This window comes from Hylaeus anthracinus, unplaced genomic scaffold, assembly GCF_026225885.1.
Source record: "Hylaeus anthracinus isolate JK02 unplaced genomic scaffold, UHH_iyHylAnth1.0_haploid 11982, whole genome shotgun sequence".
NCBI lineage: Eukaryota > Metazoa > Arthropoda > Insecta > Hymenoptera > Colletidae > Hylaeus > Hylaeus anthracinus.
Window position 1 is genome coordinate 4,429,936 of NW_026534330.1, and position 18,042 is coordinate 4,447,977.

The 18,042-nt window shown below is 42.7% G+C and overlaps 1 protein-coding gene across 1 annotated transcript in view; it reads left to right on the forward strand.

Moving 5' to 3' along the window:
• LOC128886104 (neuroligin-4, Y-linked) overlaps positions 1-18,042 on the forward strand; it is a 266,124-nt gene that overhangs the window by 239,588 nt on the left and 8,494 nt on the right. The window contains exons 4-7 of the mRNA XM_054140678.1: positions 6,089-6,204; positions 8,479-8,711; positions 10,076-10,288; positions 10,430-10,568. Of these exons, the coding sequence (XP_053996653.1) occupies positions 6,089-6,204; positions 8,479-8,711; positions 10,076-10,288; positions 10,430-10,568 (701 nt within the window). The remainder of the gene's footprint in view (positions 1-6,088; positions 6,205-8,478; positions 8,712-10,075; positions 10,289-10,429; positions 10,569-18,042) is intronic.

The window sequence follows — 18,042 nt, forward strand, 5'->3', positions numbered from 1 at the left end:
GGAATTCTATTTGAGGATTTTATCATCTCGAATTATGTATCGTAAACACTTCAAAACCGGGTTATTAACCTTGCAAAAATAGGGGTTCGAATCGAAGAAAACGAAGGGGAACAAGTAAATTATTATCAAAGTAATAATAACCGTATATAGTAACTTATCTAAGCACCTATCACATTTAAATTCAACTTGAATAGCATCTACGTTACCCACTCAGTTTCAACTTTCTAGGTGCCTCAAAATTCCAGCTAGGGTTCATAAAATACGACCCTTCTCGATGGAAATCGACGTGCCGCGAGAAACCACTAAATTCAGACACACCTGGTAGAATGATGAGGTTCAGGACCCGCGAAGGAGCTTCCTCGAATTTTGTCGGCTACGCGAAGAAACTCTGCATCGTATAAACGTGTGTTCTCGGCAGTCAAGTTTTACAGGATTTTCAAAATGCACGAGAACCGGCGGATGTTTTATATCGCCCCTGGAAATGGAATAGCATCGCCAGGCCGCAGTTTGTGGCAATTTTTATAATGAAAGTGTGGTGTACACTATCGCTCAAAGGAAGTCAGTCATAGCTTCTATATTTAATTCAGGGATAATAATTTATATACGTAGCAGGGATGCCCGACCAATATCTGACCTATACTACTTGATCCTACAATTCCCAAGCCCTGCTCGTGCTTCCAAGAGCCTGAATAATAATTTTGATAATGATATCACATTTCCTAACCCACTCCTTCGTTTTTATGCATAAATATCTTTCTATTAAAATTCTGAAGCATCCTGAATTTAAACGCTGATGGGCACACCAGCAGCTTCCTTAAAGGGTGGAAATCACAAAGACGAACGACCCCCAGAAGGAATCGCCGAAAACCGAAACAAAGTTCCTCTGTTATTGGAACGTGGAATTCGAAGGGCGATGGGGATGGAGGGGGTGAAACGGAGAAAGGGGGACAAGGTAGAAAACAGCGTCGAGTTAACGACGCGGACAGAAGAAAGGCGATTGTTGGAAAAAGTTCGGGACTCTATCGCCAGACGCCTGCGGGTACTTTTAAACAGGAAAAGGTGAGAGGACGAAAGATGTGGAGGAAACGACGGATCGATATTGCGCTATAACGTTCGGCTGCCCATTACCGTACTGCGGAATGACGTATAGCTGCCAGGGCAGCACCAGACGCGTACCTGTGTAAGCGCCGCTGTCTGCGTAGACTGAAACGCCGCTGTGGAATCGATTGTCGCTGCCTGGACTCTTTGAGGACTCTTGATGGATCACTGAGCCTCCATGGCTGGACAAGATGCCTTATTTAATCAGCCACGAGGCGTCCAAGTGAAAACAAAAGAGGGAAGTTTGTGAATTTTCTTGAAAAGTGTGACTATCTTGAGATCTAATCAAATGTCGAGATAAAAATGATTGAATTGCAATATAAAATTTCAGAACAGCATTCTTTGCAAAATCCTTTTAAAAAGGCAGCGTCTGTTTGTAAAATTTCCCGCCAATGTTCATTTAATCTTGACACGTTTACGTCATAGACATTGAAAAATGTTGTTTCGAAGAAAACGACTTTAAAGTTGGACGCACGGCGTTAGAACGTGTAGATTCCCTGTTTTGAAACTTTGCCAATTTTCCGAATTTCACCGTAATGCTATCCAATTGTGTCTGCAAGACTTCGAACTTTTCGGAAATGCGAGACGATCGGTCCATGGAAAAGAAGCAATTAATTACTTCCAATTTTTTTTTTTTTTCATTTTAACCCAACATAATTTTGCAGCTGAATGCGATTGTTTCTAGAAGGATGGAACGAGGCCGTAGATCACCGTACCTAAAACTATGTTTGTCTCGGTTATTACTTCATAAATTGAGGTTTCGAGGCGCGCGATATTTCTCGCAATGGCTTAATATGAAAAGCGTGAATGACGGAAAGCGATTTTCTTGCCAGCTTTTCGCGGACGATTCTTTTCCACGAGTCATGGTCGCAGAATGGCAACGCGAAACGAACGCTTAACGGGCCACGGAACCGCGAATATTCACGCTGGAGATTGTATTTATAAGCGCAGACAAAGAGGAAAAACTTGTTCGAGGGCCCGGTTAATTTAAATATCGACCGCATAAACATTCGAGCGAGTGGCCACAAGAGCAGAGAACGGCAAAGCCGCTTGCAACTTATGAATATTACCAGAGAACGTAAGCTTCTACCTCCTCTTGACTCCCTTCCGCCCATTTCTGTCCTCTGTAGCCTTCCTAGCACGCCATGGCAGAAAAGCATCTTCGTTTCCTCGAACAGCAGACGGAATGTTTAAAACTTTCACGGTTCATAAGTAAATCAACTTTCTATTGATTTTTTTCATGAGTCGCAAACCTTTTTCAAATATTTTCTATTTCAGTGCCTGTACGGTCACTTCTTTCACATAATTTTTTGCATAAATTTCAGGCTCAGAGATTTCTTTTCTTTTTCGAAAAGCGTAAAACAATTGATCTGCTAGCTACCATTCGTTGGGCGCCCATTGTACTCGCGCGTCATTTTAATAAAGACAAAGCGTTATTACTAATATTTTCCAAACATTTCCGGAGTGATAGAATTAAATTTCTACGTTTACGGATGAATGCATCACTCACGCGAGCACTAATAACAAAGCATTGTTGTCGAAGTAGAATGCGATCGATAGAACTGTCTGATGCTCGTAGCACGTTTTTAAATCCCATGAAAACAGCGAAACACCGCCTCCTGAATTTATTAAACATTTGTACACGAAGAGCCGTTGGTTTTGCAAATAAACGAGAAAAATTCAGAGTAACGTTAACGGGAGAAAGGGGAACAAAATGCATTGTTTGACGGTGGTATGAATGGTGGCCAGTAGAATGGGGACGTGTCTGGCCAGACATTCATATCGTTTATATCGTTTCAATGCAAAACGTGCAGGTGTCTCTCTGTGGTAAATGTTTGAAGAAATGGGATCAGTTATGGTTTTCAATATCTTTTATTATTGAAAAATAGTGACAAATAGAATTGGGACGTGTGTAGTCAGGCCTAGACGTACAGATATACAGAGAGGTCTAGGTTTACGATAAATCATAGTTTCTGCAAATTTAGTGTTTCACATTTTTACTCCTGAATTTTTACTCCTGAGTTAATTTCAAGGAAAGCTGTGAGTTTGAAGTGTTCGTTACAATAGTTCGCATAACATCGCTCATACGTGGGCTCGGTCGCAATTTCACTGTGTCATGTAGGTTATCAAGATAATGCATGGCATGGAATCTAGTTGCGAAATGTTACGGCTTCCTTTTCTCTGTCTGTGTGACACATATAATACCAATGCGTACAATGGAATTTATTTATTAATTTGTACGTTCAACTTGACGTACCCTGGCATGGAATAATGCAAATTACTTACGTAAATGATGAGAATTCCACTAAATCTTTGACTCGGGTGCAACTTTGGTACTTTTAAGAAATAACTGTTGAAGAGCTGCTCTGTTTATTATAGTCCAAGGAATTTTAAGGGTCCGCAGATTTGCAACGGAAGCAATTTAATTGGTATACATCTCAAAGTGTGACGTACCCTTAAGTGACGGATGTTGCAGTACGCCATCTTGCCTGCTACCTAACGGGACACATGCATATTAATGGGTGAGCTGACAGGTTAATTTTCCCATGACTGGATATCGAGCAGCCACGGTGCATAACAGTGCCCCGACGCGTGTTACCAGGACAGAATATTCAACTACACCGGTAAATGAAAACTGTCGTGACCATCTTTTCGCGGTATTGAGCGGCCAGGCGTGATTTCCTCCGTTGGATGGAAAATTAAGGAAAAATTGCGCGGAAACAATTACTTCCAACGTTCCACGCAAGCAGAATGAAAAACTATATCGGACAGAATTCACAAACTGATACTGATAACTCGTTTGATTTCTCCATTTTTTCAATGTTCCGGTTTTCCTACTTTGCCAGTGTTCTGAAATGATCGATTAATGGAAGAAGTGTCTCGATGTTTACTGTTCTAATACAATAACGAACTGACAATCGTGCAGAAAACAGAGGGCAAGACTGTCACGGGAGACACGCAAATTACAGAAATGTGTTATTAGTTAAGGGAAACCGTCAGTCATCGTCCGTCTCGTGAGTGACGTGTGCTGGCACAGCAAAGGGACGTCATCTAAACTGCTGGAACATGGACACTGATAGCAACTAGAGCTAATGGCTTCACGCATCTTGGACGGAGATAAGTATCATGTCTCTGCAAGATTCTCGGGCACATATCGACAGGCTTCATCGCGACGAAATCGTTCTCAGAGAATCGTGCCGACGCATATAATGCCGGTATATATTCCGCTTCGAGGTCTACGAGGTCATCGCTATTCGGCGAGATAATCCATTCACATCATGCCTCTATTTAGAGTTATTTTCCGTGCTCCACGTCCGTTGTTATCCGCCAGTCATTCTCGAATTTTCATCCCTGGTTTCTCGTTACTCCCAATTTACTGCTCAATTTTCCTCATTTCCAATCTTGCGAATTTCTCATTCCTTAAAGAGTAATTTTCCTCGTCTGTAATTCCCCACTTCCCCAAATTATCTCATTTTCCCTTCTTTCCTCATTTTCCTCTATTCACCACCACTCTCCACTTTTCCTTCGTTTCCAAATCTCCGCGAAATTTCTATTCCAATTGGAGCATCCCGTTTCCTTCCATCTCCCATTTCATCCCTCGCAACAATTACCGCCTCCACAAACAATCGCGGTATCAGTCGCGCCTTCGTCAAAACCGAAAATATCCACGCTGCAAAATCTCCCCGGAGGCGAATCCTTCGGCTCCCAATATGAAGATTAACGACACCCAAGTTTCCGATTAAACAAGCGACCGGGGAAAACGCTGGCCGCCGCTTTTGTCTCGGAGCCACGAAACAACATTATCTCGATCCGCTAACGAAGCCAGCCGAAACCGCGATAACCGCACGGCCGAAAGTACTCGTTGGCGGATATCGAAGTCACCCCGAGGAAAAGCCTTGGAAAATACGCTCACGGGGGTGCACACAGCTACCGTGGCCGCTTTCAGTCAGTTAATGATGTATCTTCGTGAACCGGCCTCGATAGGATTACCCGTCTCCAACGAGCACTGACTTCCCGATACGAAGATTAACGACTACCGCCACAGATTTAAGTAACTCCTGGCTGATGGACTTTGGAGTTCCTAACGTCACGATGGCTGAAAAAAAAATCGTGCGCTGGAAATCGAGAAAACAGGGAATTGTACGCGGAGTTAATTGAGGGGAGGATATTTATTTGGAATGGAAATTAAAATGCAAACGATGTTCATTTCTCGAAAAGCTTCCTTCTGAATAGTCTTCTAAAAGCGACCAGTTCTCTCACCCGTTTATCCTTTCTTCCGACAATGTGTAACGCGACAATAAAGACGCTGCTCCACGGAGACACGAATTCGGGATTCTTCGAATTCTGGTTTTCTCGCGTTCTCGATTTATAATCCTGGATATAGACGCTGTTGGCAACGAAAGCCGAGGCGAGGGGGTGGTAACAAATTTCCGTATCCATTTAGAATCCTGTTCTTAAACTGCGACGTATGCCACTTTCATGCCAACCGTCCGAATGAATTTGCGTTCCCCCGGAATACCTCGACGTACGATGAAGTCTGGGTTGGCTGTTTTACTTGATTTTTCCGCGATAATGACCCGACGGTATCCGAACTGGCTGCACTTTGCCCCCCGGGGCGATTTATTTCGTGCCGCGCGCTTGTTTTTGCTCCTCGGCTATTCGCAGGTAGATTCGAGAGGAAGAAATTAATCTTTTTCGTTGGTAGAACCTGCCTACGGAGGTAGAATTAACATTCTGCAGAGGGGTGGACGCTTGAAAACATCTTGGGGAAACATTTTACAGGAATTTAGGGTATTTGACGATTAACACGATTCAGAATTGCGCAAATGCAACCATATACAGTCAATCCCATAAATATTCGTACTCTCTATGTCTATCGAAAAAGTTTGAATGAATTAAATAATAGTTTCGGTATTACCAAATGAATTTTTTTGACGAATTTGTCGTACGAAATATGTACGTCTCGCTAACTACTTTTAAATTGTTCCAGGCCTGCTGTTTCATCGCAGCGTTCTAATGTCTGGCAGCGCGCTTTCGCCATGGGCACTGGTGAGAGGAGCCGCAAATTACGCTCTGCAAGTTGCCAAACATGTAAACTGCTCTTGGGTGAGTACTGCCTGAAACGTGTCACGTTATGGTTCCCAATTCCGTGACAACCCTGAGGTGGATAAACCACTAAACTTCTTCTGTAAAGTGTGGCAGACACGCCATTGTCACGTTACGTGTGAAAAATTATGTGGCGGGTAGAATCAGACCGTGTCCGCACAGACCCTGTGTCAGACTAGTCCCTGATCGATACCAGTTGATATTTCTTGCGTTTTCGCGTTTGACGATAATATACATAAGGTAGTGTGAAATTAAAAAACGAACCAAAAGTGGAAAGCAGGAGAGGTGAACCAACCAATGGCGATTATGCGAAAACACGTGTCGGGAAATCGAGTATCCGACATTACTATTCGTATCGCTGCGAAGTTTAATTGTATTCGACGGGAGGATATTTTCGTAGCGTGTATTATTCGCTGTTAAAACGCGACAACTCCCAGTGGGCGAATTCCGCGGTGTCCGGGGCGCATATTAGCTTAATTGAAACGCATCGTTGATATAATTGGTAGTGCGTAACTAACGGACGTAAAAACACCGTTTCCGCCGGTTTAATCTGATAGTTTAATTTATGTATAGACGGAGCGCGCTTCCGTGTAAACCGTTACGACGTTGTCCACCCCCGCCGTTTTGTAAATTGTTTGGTCGCAAATGGGGAATTCCCCCGCGAATAAAAGTCGAGCGCAGCGCTGCTACTCGTTATTTTTTGATAGATACAAATTTCGCCACGTTCGCCGTGACTGGAACGGGCGTAAAACCGGAATTTCCGACGAAACATAGAAAATGGAACGAACCACGATTTAAAATTTGTTCCGATGTTTCATATATTCCATTTTACTTACTTTTTTCATTTGTTATTTTTGATTGTACGTCTGTGATGTCCTATTATATTTTCTATTTTGAACAACTTTCGAAATGTAAAATACTCCATCAGCAATGTGAAATATTGGAAAGCTTCGACCCAAAAAAAAAAATTTAGAAGAAGAGCATCTGAACCCTATGAAAAATTGAAGCCTCTCATGCTTCCTCGCCATTCACAACGATTTTTATCGCGACTGTTCGGCAATTTGGACGATCGAACCGGAACAGAGGAAAACGACAGCGCGATTCCAGAGAATCGGCGTTTCAAGATTTATCGAACGATATCGAGAGGCAATATCGATGCGCGTCTGATGCTTACAGCCACTCCGCTGTTGCCCAGGATACACGTTCCGCGTAGGCGAGCCTAAACAGCCCCCTCGATTTGCAGTCGGTTGAAAATAACGATTAAACGCGAAATCTGGACGAGTGCAGTCGATCGTTCCCTCCCCTCTCGTGTTGCACCCATCGAGTTAGACGGAAAAACTGGGTCCAGGGAAAATGGAAAACCGAACGGGATTATGTTACGCGAGTCGATACCCGTGGTTGGGCTGGAATTGATTCGATTTGCCGAGGAGAAAAAAATGTCGAAATTAATTTCGCCGCGAGATTTCGATCGGGGTTCGACGAGGTTTGAAAGGGGTGTCGAGATTGGGGGATTGTCAACGTTTGGTTTTGAAACATTTGGCGCAGGATTGGAACGATATTCGTTGATTTAATATCAGTTTGGGTGGAGAGTGTTAGATATATTCTAGATTAACTATCGTATTTTAACTTGTAAAATTAGTTCTGAAGATATCAAGAAGATATACAGTCAGTCCAATAAATATTCGTACCCTCTATGTCTATTGAAGAAAGTCTAAATTAAATGATAGATTTAATGCTCTGTCGAAAGGACTGCTCTGTAATGTCCACTGTTCAAATTTTTAATTTTTGCTCCAATGAAATAACATTCGCTTCGCATTCTCCACGAGTCGAGGAGTGAAAATAGCCACGAGGCATCCTATATGCACCAGTTCGAGACCATTTGGACCAGATTTGGCTAAAACACCTAGAGCAGTGACGCTATCTCGATGGCGGGTCGAACGAAATCCGACCAAACAATGGTTCCCCTCGGAACTCCCAGTGGGATCTCCAGCGAAACGGACGCCCTCGAAAAGGGTTAACGAAGCCACGGTAAACGGGTGTTCCGCGCAATGGAACGCAGAGACGCCGTACGGAGCGACGCGTCGATTGACTTTAATTCGACTGCACGCAAATGAATTGCTTTAGCGTCCAGCCAGCAAATCGCCTTTGGAAATCCCGGCCGATGTAGACGGAGGCCAGCCGCAATCGAATGTCGAAGCGCGCTGCGCTCGCGTTAGGGAAATCAGAATAAACCGTCCTGTTTTAAGTCCAAACTAACGTGTCCTCTTTGTTCAGGCCGCAGGTGATCCTCAGATGTTGCTGAGGTGTCTCAGGGACGTGCCACTAAACGTGCTGCTCTCGGTGCCCGTCAAGGGATTGCAATTCGCTCCAGCGTTTGGGCCCAGCATAGACGGCGTCGTGATTGATCCAGGTGATCCAGAGGATCAGGACTTCACCTTGCAAGTCGACACGATCAATACGCTGAATAACATTTTGCTGCGGAAGGACGTCATAGCCAAACTCTCGAGGTATTTCCGGTGAACTCTCTTTCACCCTGTTTCCAACCTCGTGCTTCTATCCCTGCTGTTTCTTGCCAATGCTTCCCCGTTCCGTTCCATCGGGAATGGAGGAGAAATAGACTGAAGGAAACTTCGCCTTCCCCTTGCTTTTGTGTGCCAAGGAACAGAGTTTCGAGTGCGGAGGCTCGGTTTCGGTGTGCCAAGATCCGAATGTGCTCTCTGAGTCGAACAGAGAAATTAACGAAGGGGAGAGGGTGAACTGACAAGGGAGCATGGATCTTGGAATTCTGGATTGCTGTCGAATGGAGAAGGAGAATTTAGTGGTTTTCTTTTTCTTGTTAATGCTCTATGACATTTAGGTAAATAAATTGAGATCAATTTAGTTTGTTTATAACGTAGAGCAGATCTTCTAATCGTAAGGATGCCAGAAGCTCGAACAGAAAGGAAATCGGTCAACGCGCCCTAGAAACTCATTACTGGTCTTCGGTTAAGGGATGAAGGGTGGCGGAGGGTGCTCCCGTTCGTAACTCTGATAAATAGAGCGTTTTCGTTAGCCAACCCCTCTCTAGACTCGCGGCATTCTATGGATTCCTTCTATTTCTTCGTTTCACTCTCAGACTCCCCTGTTTTATACCTTATACCTTTCAACCTTTCCACCCTCACAGTCACCCCATCGACGTACACTTTCTCGAATACATTGTTCTGCACCCTCTTTTCTCTTCCTCCGTTGGGCCATATCATCATCCTTTATTTTTGAGCTCTTTGTATTTATCTCGTTCCTTCGTTTCTCACCAGTCCTTTCTACTTTCACCCCCTTGCTACTTCCTGACGCGCCCAGCAATCCCATCGAGGACTTCCCCACATTCGTCGCAAGTTTCTTTGAACAAAATAATTTCTTATTTCGACCAGCATCAACTATTTCTCCTTCTGACTTTACGTTAACTAGTTCATCTACTGTTTGTCCTACTCGAAAACTATTCGATACTATCCGGGACAATACAATAATTACTACATATGGGAAACTATAATTGGAAACGAGAAACATCAGCGCATATTTCCCATTAAATATTTATGAAATATTACCTGCGCCGAAGTTGTGTGTTTAATCGATCGATCGAGTTCGAAATGATACGTAAATACGAATGACGATGACCATAATGAACGGGAACCGTTTGCTTCGTTATGAAGTGTCAACAGAATGTCATTAATATAATATTTCCCAATCGAAGTGCAAACTTTATACTAATAAGCGATAGGCAAACGAGTTTTCGAAAGTCGTTCGCTTTGAAATAGAAATTCTAGTCCATTCTGAAAGAAAAAATTGATATGCTGGCCAAGAATACTTTAGTACTAAGTCATAGTTGATTTTTCAGGTATGATCTGATGATCGGCGTGGTACGATCGGAAGCATACTTTTCATTGACCGCCAACGATGCTCAATATGGAATCGAGGCTGACAGAAGGACGAACATTCTCAGGGAATTCGTTCGGAATACGTATACCTATCACCAAGCAGAGATCCTGGCGACCATAATCAACGAGTACACAGACTGGGAGAGACCTGTGCAACATCCTGCCAACATCAAGTAAGCCTCGAAAATGAAATAGTAATTTTTGAGGTTAGATCGATTTATCAAGCAATCCTCCACGTTCTGATTGGTCCAAACCATATTTGAGAATCTCAAATAAAAGTCGAGAATCAAAGGGATATTTTTGTAATTTTTCAGAGACGAAACCCTCGAGGCTTTGGGCGACGCTAACACGGTGGCGCCGGCTACGAGGACAGCAGACCTCCACAGTCAATCTCATCGGAACTCTTACCTCTACGTGTTCGACTACCAAACCAAATACGGTGATTATCCCCCGGTATGTATTAACAATTATGATATTATTGTTATAGATATTTTTAATTTAATACAAAGTTCAGGAAAAAATAATTACACGTTAATCGTCCTTCTTTACATTCGGTATTAATTTAGAAAAGGATGATTCTTAATTCCTGAACGTTTTATCATATCATGATAAGTGTTCGCCCTTAATCGTGGACGTATAGGTGAACATTTGCATGCAATAACGTTGGCGAAAGGGAGGACAGTGGCATTCTTCGTAATTTAATCAGGCTGAGAGTCATTAGCCAACACCTCGCATATTTTACGACTAACGATGATACATTACGCTGTTTCTTCGTGTATTCGCCCCGCATCCTCGTTCATTCAAATTTAAATCTCATTCTTCATCTCGCGCATTCTTTCTCACCCTGACGTTTCCTGGTTTATCGAAAGACGCTTTCCATTGTTGGTAGGCAAGCCGTGAAATTAAGGAAAAATTGCGTTCGCCCGGCTAACAAAAGAGCTTGTTGAAAAATTGGCTCGATCAATTTTTGTTCTACTCGAGAAAAGCATAATTTCAGCGGGAAATAATTCGAACATAATTTTTTGTCACCCTATCGACTATTTTCAGAACGCCACGGTCGAGACAACGAAACGAAAATAAATATGTGGCCGAAAATAAACCAGGGCGCGTGCAATCTTTTTATGGAAATGTAAGCGTGTTAGCTGCGGAATTATTTTCACAGAAATGAAAAATTAACGTACACGTATTTCAATGTTGAAAACGAGAGGCGAAGTTTTATACACTTCGGTGACTACCATATGAAATTTTAACCTGTTACGTTCGTTATCGCCGAATAAAATTATCGTTACTGAATTTATTACACGTAAATTCAACAATTTGTCCGTTGAACTTTTAATGAAGGTGGCCGACGCTCTCGTTCCAGGAATAAATAGTCGATTTTTTCCACGCTAGCCAGAACTAAAAAATTAACTCCTATCTGTGACAAATTTCGCAACTTTTTAATAACCGCCGACAATGAAAACTCTCTCCCCTGACCATTTTTTACCGCGTTAAGCGATCCAGACGTTTTCAAATTTTCACGAGACCCACTTCATGGCTGGATGCTCGAGGGGGGACATTTTTCAAGGTGGCTCGAAGCTATTCCAAAATCAAATAACACGAGAACCAGCAATAGGAGAAAGGGCAAGGAAATATTCCAATCTACCATAAGGGTGGTTGCACCGTTTATTCACCGAGAATGCCGGAAGGTGTGTTTCCCAGCGACACTGTAACCGCAGACCGCGAATTTTTCGTCCAACGGTGTCCTGGTTATTTTCCGTCTAATTACCCCGCACGGATAAAGCGCGACGAAGGGGTGGACGGTGAATTTTTGGCACCCCTCTGCCAATTTTCCGAGCCGCAGCATCAACTCCATAAAAATTAGATAAGTAACGGGGATGGAAGACAGAATTACGCCAAAGGGAAGAATTCTTGCTACGTGTCTTTCTCTCGTGGAGGATTCTCCTTTAAAATACTAACAATTTTCCAGTTACAGTTCCTAAAAACACAAGAGAAACTACAAAAGTCTTCCAAAGTGCTAACTTAACAACTCGTTCATTCTAAAATCCGTCATAATTTCCCTCAAAACCATCCAGAAACCTGCCTAAAATTAACCCAAAGTGTTAACTACCAATTTCCCCAGGATGAAATTTCCTACCACTCCCTCGAACAGTAAGGGGGGAATTACGTGAAATATGCAAACGTCTGGGTGTGTATTATATCGTATAATCTCGCGAGAAATCCTGACGCATTACGTGTTACGGGCCATCGTCGTCGTATCTGATTTCTGAAACTTGGCTTTCACCCCTCAGCCGTCAGCAATGCCGCCAGAGAAGCAGTTTCAAACCGGTTAGTGGTGGGTACTGGGAGGGGGGGGAGGAGGAGGAGGAGAAGGAGGAGGATAAATTTCCCCGAGAACGATTATGATTGCCGTGTATATTACGCGGTAAATCTTGCGCGCATCGGTTCGCCCGGGAAACGGATACGCGGGAGGAAATTGTAAAATTACTGGGTAAGCGCGCGACCGATCGGTTGCGTTGTCACGTTAGAACCCCCACCGTTGCCGTGGGAGTTTCGGTTCGCCGCGGATGTCCCGGTTATCATCGCCGATAACGTTACGATTTCCTGGGGAACGTGTCGCGCGACCGCCGCTTCGGAAATTGCCGAGATAAGTGAGAGGCGAGGGTTGGCGAGGCGCAGTTTGCTTAAAACGGATTCGAAAAAGGAAACGCGGCTCGTCCGCGACGTTAATTGCGAGGAAGCGAGGATTGTCGCTATCTGCACCAACTCACACCCCTTCCTCTGGGTAATGGAATTAATTTCGTAGGGAAGTTTCCGCGAATTTGGGAAAGATTTTCGAAAAAGATCGGTCGCGGAGAATTATTTCGGGAACGGAGGTCGACGTGTCTGATCATTACTCTTTATTTCTACTTGATTCTTCGTGAATATTGATGATAGCGTGGTTGGGTTTCCATCGATCTTGTTATCTCTTTAAAAAGTTAAACCGGTTAAAATAGACAACGCTACCATCAATATTCGCAACTTTCGTGGCAAGTAGAATTAATGAGTAATGGTCAGACGCACGTGGAACATGGTACGAAAAGGACTTTTAAAGTTTTGCTAGTTCGTTTCTTTTGCTCGGTCGTTCGACACACAGGAAGTAATAGATGGAAGTATTTTCTGCGCGAGTAGTAGTGCTTTGTTCGCGTTGGACACTGGGCAAACTGGGTAGATTATGATCAAACATTAACCCCACAAAAAAGCGTTCAATATTGAAAGAGGAATATGAATTCGAAAACTTCTCGAGAGACCTTAAACTATCAATGAAAACTAAACAGAAAAGAATAATTACGATCCAGCGGAAATTAATACCCCGCAATATCGGTGAGAATCGTTCCGTATCGGCGATAAAATTTCACGAACTCGCGTAATGAAACGTCGGGGTTCGATCGTCGATGTAATCGAAACGGCTCGAGATCGTTTCCGGCTGGCAATTTGTTTACAAGCCGACGTTCGTTAATTAAAATCGAGGAATCAGCGCGGCGGATCACGCCGCTGGGCGCGGCGGTTGTAATCAGAAAAAGGCCGTATTTCACGGCCGCAACAACGCCCACCCAAGGAAACTTGGTTCTTCGCAGTCCCGCTTCGTCGCCAAATTAAATTCGCGAAACGATTACGCTTGGAAAATGGAGAGCCGAGTTTCCATCGCGCCGCGCGTGGGGGAGAGGAGCTTTGGCTAAACTGCGGCACTTCGCACGCGCGAAAGGGAAGACGAAGGAAATGGCTGCGAACGCTAAATGACTCCTGCCTGAGTCGAATACACATGGGGTGTATTTTGGTAAACTGAACGACTGATTTTTTCCTTTGGAATTTTTCGTCGAATAAAAAACTAAAGTTGCAGCTGTAGAATAAAATATTATTACAATGGATATAGAGAAAAGTAAAATACTTGAAACATGACTAGAGTATAGTAAATATAAAAAATTTATAAATTTACTCAGAAGAATTCGAATCCAAGAATCTTTAAAAATGAATGTACGGTTATAGCGTCTTTATAGCGTGCTTTTCTCTCTGGGCGTTTTCTGGGTCAGAGGAGGGGAAATTAGGCGACGAAGGAAGAAAATTTGATGAAAAATGTGTTGCATATGGATGTCCATGTTTCCCTTTGCGTCGAGAAAAATTTATGTCGGCTCGGGCGTCGAATACCCAAAGCAACGCCGTCGCCATCAAAAGCGAAGCTGTGCAAAGACGGTCTGGAAGCGGAATTTAGATTAAACTTCCGTTTGTCGATTGCACGTGTACACATGGAGCTTAAAGGGCCCCAGTAATTGAGAGGAAACACGCTGAAAAATTCCAAGTGAAACGCGTGGAATAATTACGCGGCCGCGTATGGACTGGTTCTAATCCGAGAACGGCGAAACTGAAAAGGATGAAAGGAATCATGAATATACGAGAATGCATAGATTCGTAAATTCAACTTGATTACAAATTTGGAGTTTTCCTCCTTAAAAAGATTTTGCTAACGAGAAATCTGTAGTGTTTTCTTGGAGGAATTCAAGGGAGACAGGAAACCGAAGAAACAAGAAATGACAAAGTCCTCGATGATGAAGGATAATTCAAAGTTCGAGAAATTCTTTAATTTCCCTGCAAACATATTTTATCGAGAAATCTGAAGTGTCTGATCACTTTGGGCTCAAACTCTGATTGTAAAGAATTATCTTAAGGGTTGTAGGATTTGCCGAGGAGGAAGAAGAGAAAAGTTTAAGAAGAGGTCGAACAAGATAATCAAGGACTCTTCGAAACTTTTATGATTTTCTCGTTAAGTGAATCTTGTCATCAGGAAATCTTTCTTTCTACATTTAATAGTGTGTTTTAACAGACTATGCAATTTCAGAAAATAAAGGTAACAATTATGATATGAAATTTGACTTCTTTTTTATATTACCGGAGAGATGAGTAATTTAAACCTCATATTTTATTTCAAATAAATTATTCTAACGAATAGCGTATTGAAAACGGATCGCCGGCTTTTCGATATTTAACAAATTCGATAATTGACAAATTCAAACATATTCCTTTTCAATATTCTCGACTGCAGCGAGATGGACAATTTGCATTAATAATTTACGGTATTACCAAATTACCGGGATCGTTTGAAAATTTCTAAAGAGGAAGCTGCGAAAATAATCACGTGGATAATTTCATCTCGCGATCGTTTCGCGTTGATAAATTTTTAATTCCAGGTATTGAGCAAGATTAAGCATTTCCCATGTTACAGTAAGCCGTAGTAATCCACGAAACTTTCGTGGAACGAAATCATCACTCGAGAATCCCCACTCTGAAAATAATTTTCAAATGCGAACTGTTTACGAAACATTCTCATTTAGGAGCATAAATGCTATTCGAATGACCAGTGCAGGAGCAAGAAATGCTGCGTAAAATGTTGCCTCTCGGAACGTACACAAAACCTTCGAATGGAACGTGTCGGTCAGCACGGAATTCATCGCGACGTTCCGAAGAAAAAAATGCTCCTGGGACAAATTTCATTAACCCTCCCGAGGCTTTCGGGGATTAGCCGTCTGTGGGGAAACAAATTTTTTCTTCGCTGGGAGTTGGTCAAAGTTTCGGAATTTAAAAAGGACCCGAAGCAGCGTTTTCGCGACGAGTTTCCTACTGGAACGCGAAACTTCGTCACTGGGAATGCTTAAAAAAGCGTGCAAAATAGAGGGGAGGAGAAAAACAAGAACTAGGCTCTGGGAGCTGTATACTTTTAACCTCTTTGGCATGGAATTATTTTCGTTGGCCAAAAAAGAATATTTCTCGCGTGGATGAACTTTTTTGGGGTGGAATAAATAAAAGCGCGACACCGGCAGTCTCTAGAGCTAGCATTTAAACGCGGTTCAAATATTTTGGTACTGAAAATGAATGTAATTGCATGCTGTTTCACGAATGAGAATTCTTGACGGTGAAAATAATGATAACGAGTAACAATAAACTTAATTATCATGACCACAAGTATATCGCGGGGCACAACGTAATCAGGAAAAAAATTAACAAGCCTCTCGAGGCTACGGCGCTGTTTTAACGAGGTCGGAGTACACGACGACGCGAATGTAATCCTTTTAGTCACGTAAATGCAACCTGACGCGTAAGCATTGCTAGCCGAGCAAAGCTTTAATTCCGACCGTTAAAGGAGCTATATAATTTGGAAAATTCGCTGCGATCTTCGCGATTCTCCATTCCAGAAACTGGAACGGAGCAATTAAAAAAAGTGGTAACGTTGCCAAGTAGTCACCGCCATTTTTTTACTCATGGATAACTCTTTCAGACGACCATTGTTGTAGACAATGCCGAGTGAGTTTTGTTTATAAGGGTGTAAAGTGGTATAACTAGACTACGACAGTTAATGTACTAGTCTTGAAATTGTTCGTTCTTTAGATTCATTTAATTCTTGCTTTACATTACTTTCATCACAGTCTTTTGGGACCCACTGGCCCAAGTGTAGCTCGGATACCTCGGGATTGCTAAGCCCGTACTGTAGCTACACTCAAACATAGCTACAGCCCCTGAGGGAAAGCAAATAACAAGTAAATGAATCTTTGTACACCCACTTACAGATTTTCTAGCGAGTATACATACTACCTTTTACTTCTAATAGTTTCGATTTCAAAAAGAATTCCACGTTAGCACAATATGAAATAATCTCCACGTGTCCGCAAAAACGCGTGGTGTAGTTATAAACATAAAGCACTTTTTTTTTGCGTGCTGGTAGAGGCAGACGACCGAGAGGATCACGCGAGACTGTCACGTTATGCGCGGGTGAACATCAAAGGCAGCCGGCAGCGCGTTTAAATTTAAATTTAGAACATCGATTGCACGTCGTTGGAACTGTCGCGCAAATAACCGTCGCGAGGAGCATTAACGTGGTTATCGCCTGGGAATCCGCGCTGGAAGTTCAGTCAGCCCCTGCTGACTCTTTCGGGGGTTTCCCTAACCTGAACAACGTTGTGAATATTGTTTTAAATTATTTAAATAATGATGTATTGAAAGTCCCAATCTGAGTCTCCATCGGTGAAATTAATGGCCCACAAGTACAAACATATGTATATAGGTACTCGAAACACAATGTACAAATAAGAACAAGTACTTTGTATTAATCCTGAGATATAAGAAAAATCTCTTATCATCAGAGAGTTTCATAGAAGCTTAAATGAAGAAGAAAACTATATATATATATAGATACTCAAGACAACCATTGTCCTTTCAATATCTTCTCTAACTACTGTTCCATCCTCTTGAGTTGTAAACCGAGGTGACTCTTTATACGACTGTATTTTCAATCGCTGGCAGTGTGTAACGCGTCTTCTCATTGTCGCCACAATAGAGTTGTTCCCTGGCGAAATTGCGACTTCAACAACGTCGATCTCTATGGACAAATAGGCGGGTATTCGTATGCAAAAGAAGGGGGAAGGGACAAGCGGGATGAAGCCGATGAAAGGAGGGGTTACAAAAGAAATGAAAAGGACGAAGGGGCGCGGAGCACATTCAAGGGCTTCTAGGTTCAAAAAGGCTGCAGTAGAACGGCGTCAGCGAGCGCTAATACCACCAGAGAATTCCCTCGTTTCTTGGAAAATCCCGGCACATTGTCGAAAACAATCGCCTCTGTAAACGATTCTGACGCGAAATTGAACGTTTCTCGGAAGTAGAAGGTGTAACGTGATTCTATTCGCATTTGAATATCGTGAACAATTGTTCAAATTGAAAGAAATCGTCCTGAAAATTCCATCAGAATCGGTGTGTCATGGATGAGTGTGAAAATAGAATAACCAAACACCCCTCGAGCCACAACGAGATACCTAATTCACGCTAACGAAACTTCCTCCAACAGATTCTACTACAAAAATTGAACAATGTCCAAAGAATCTGTGAAAACGTAGAATACTTTGGA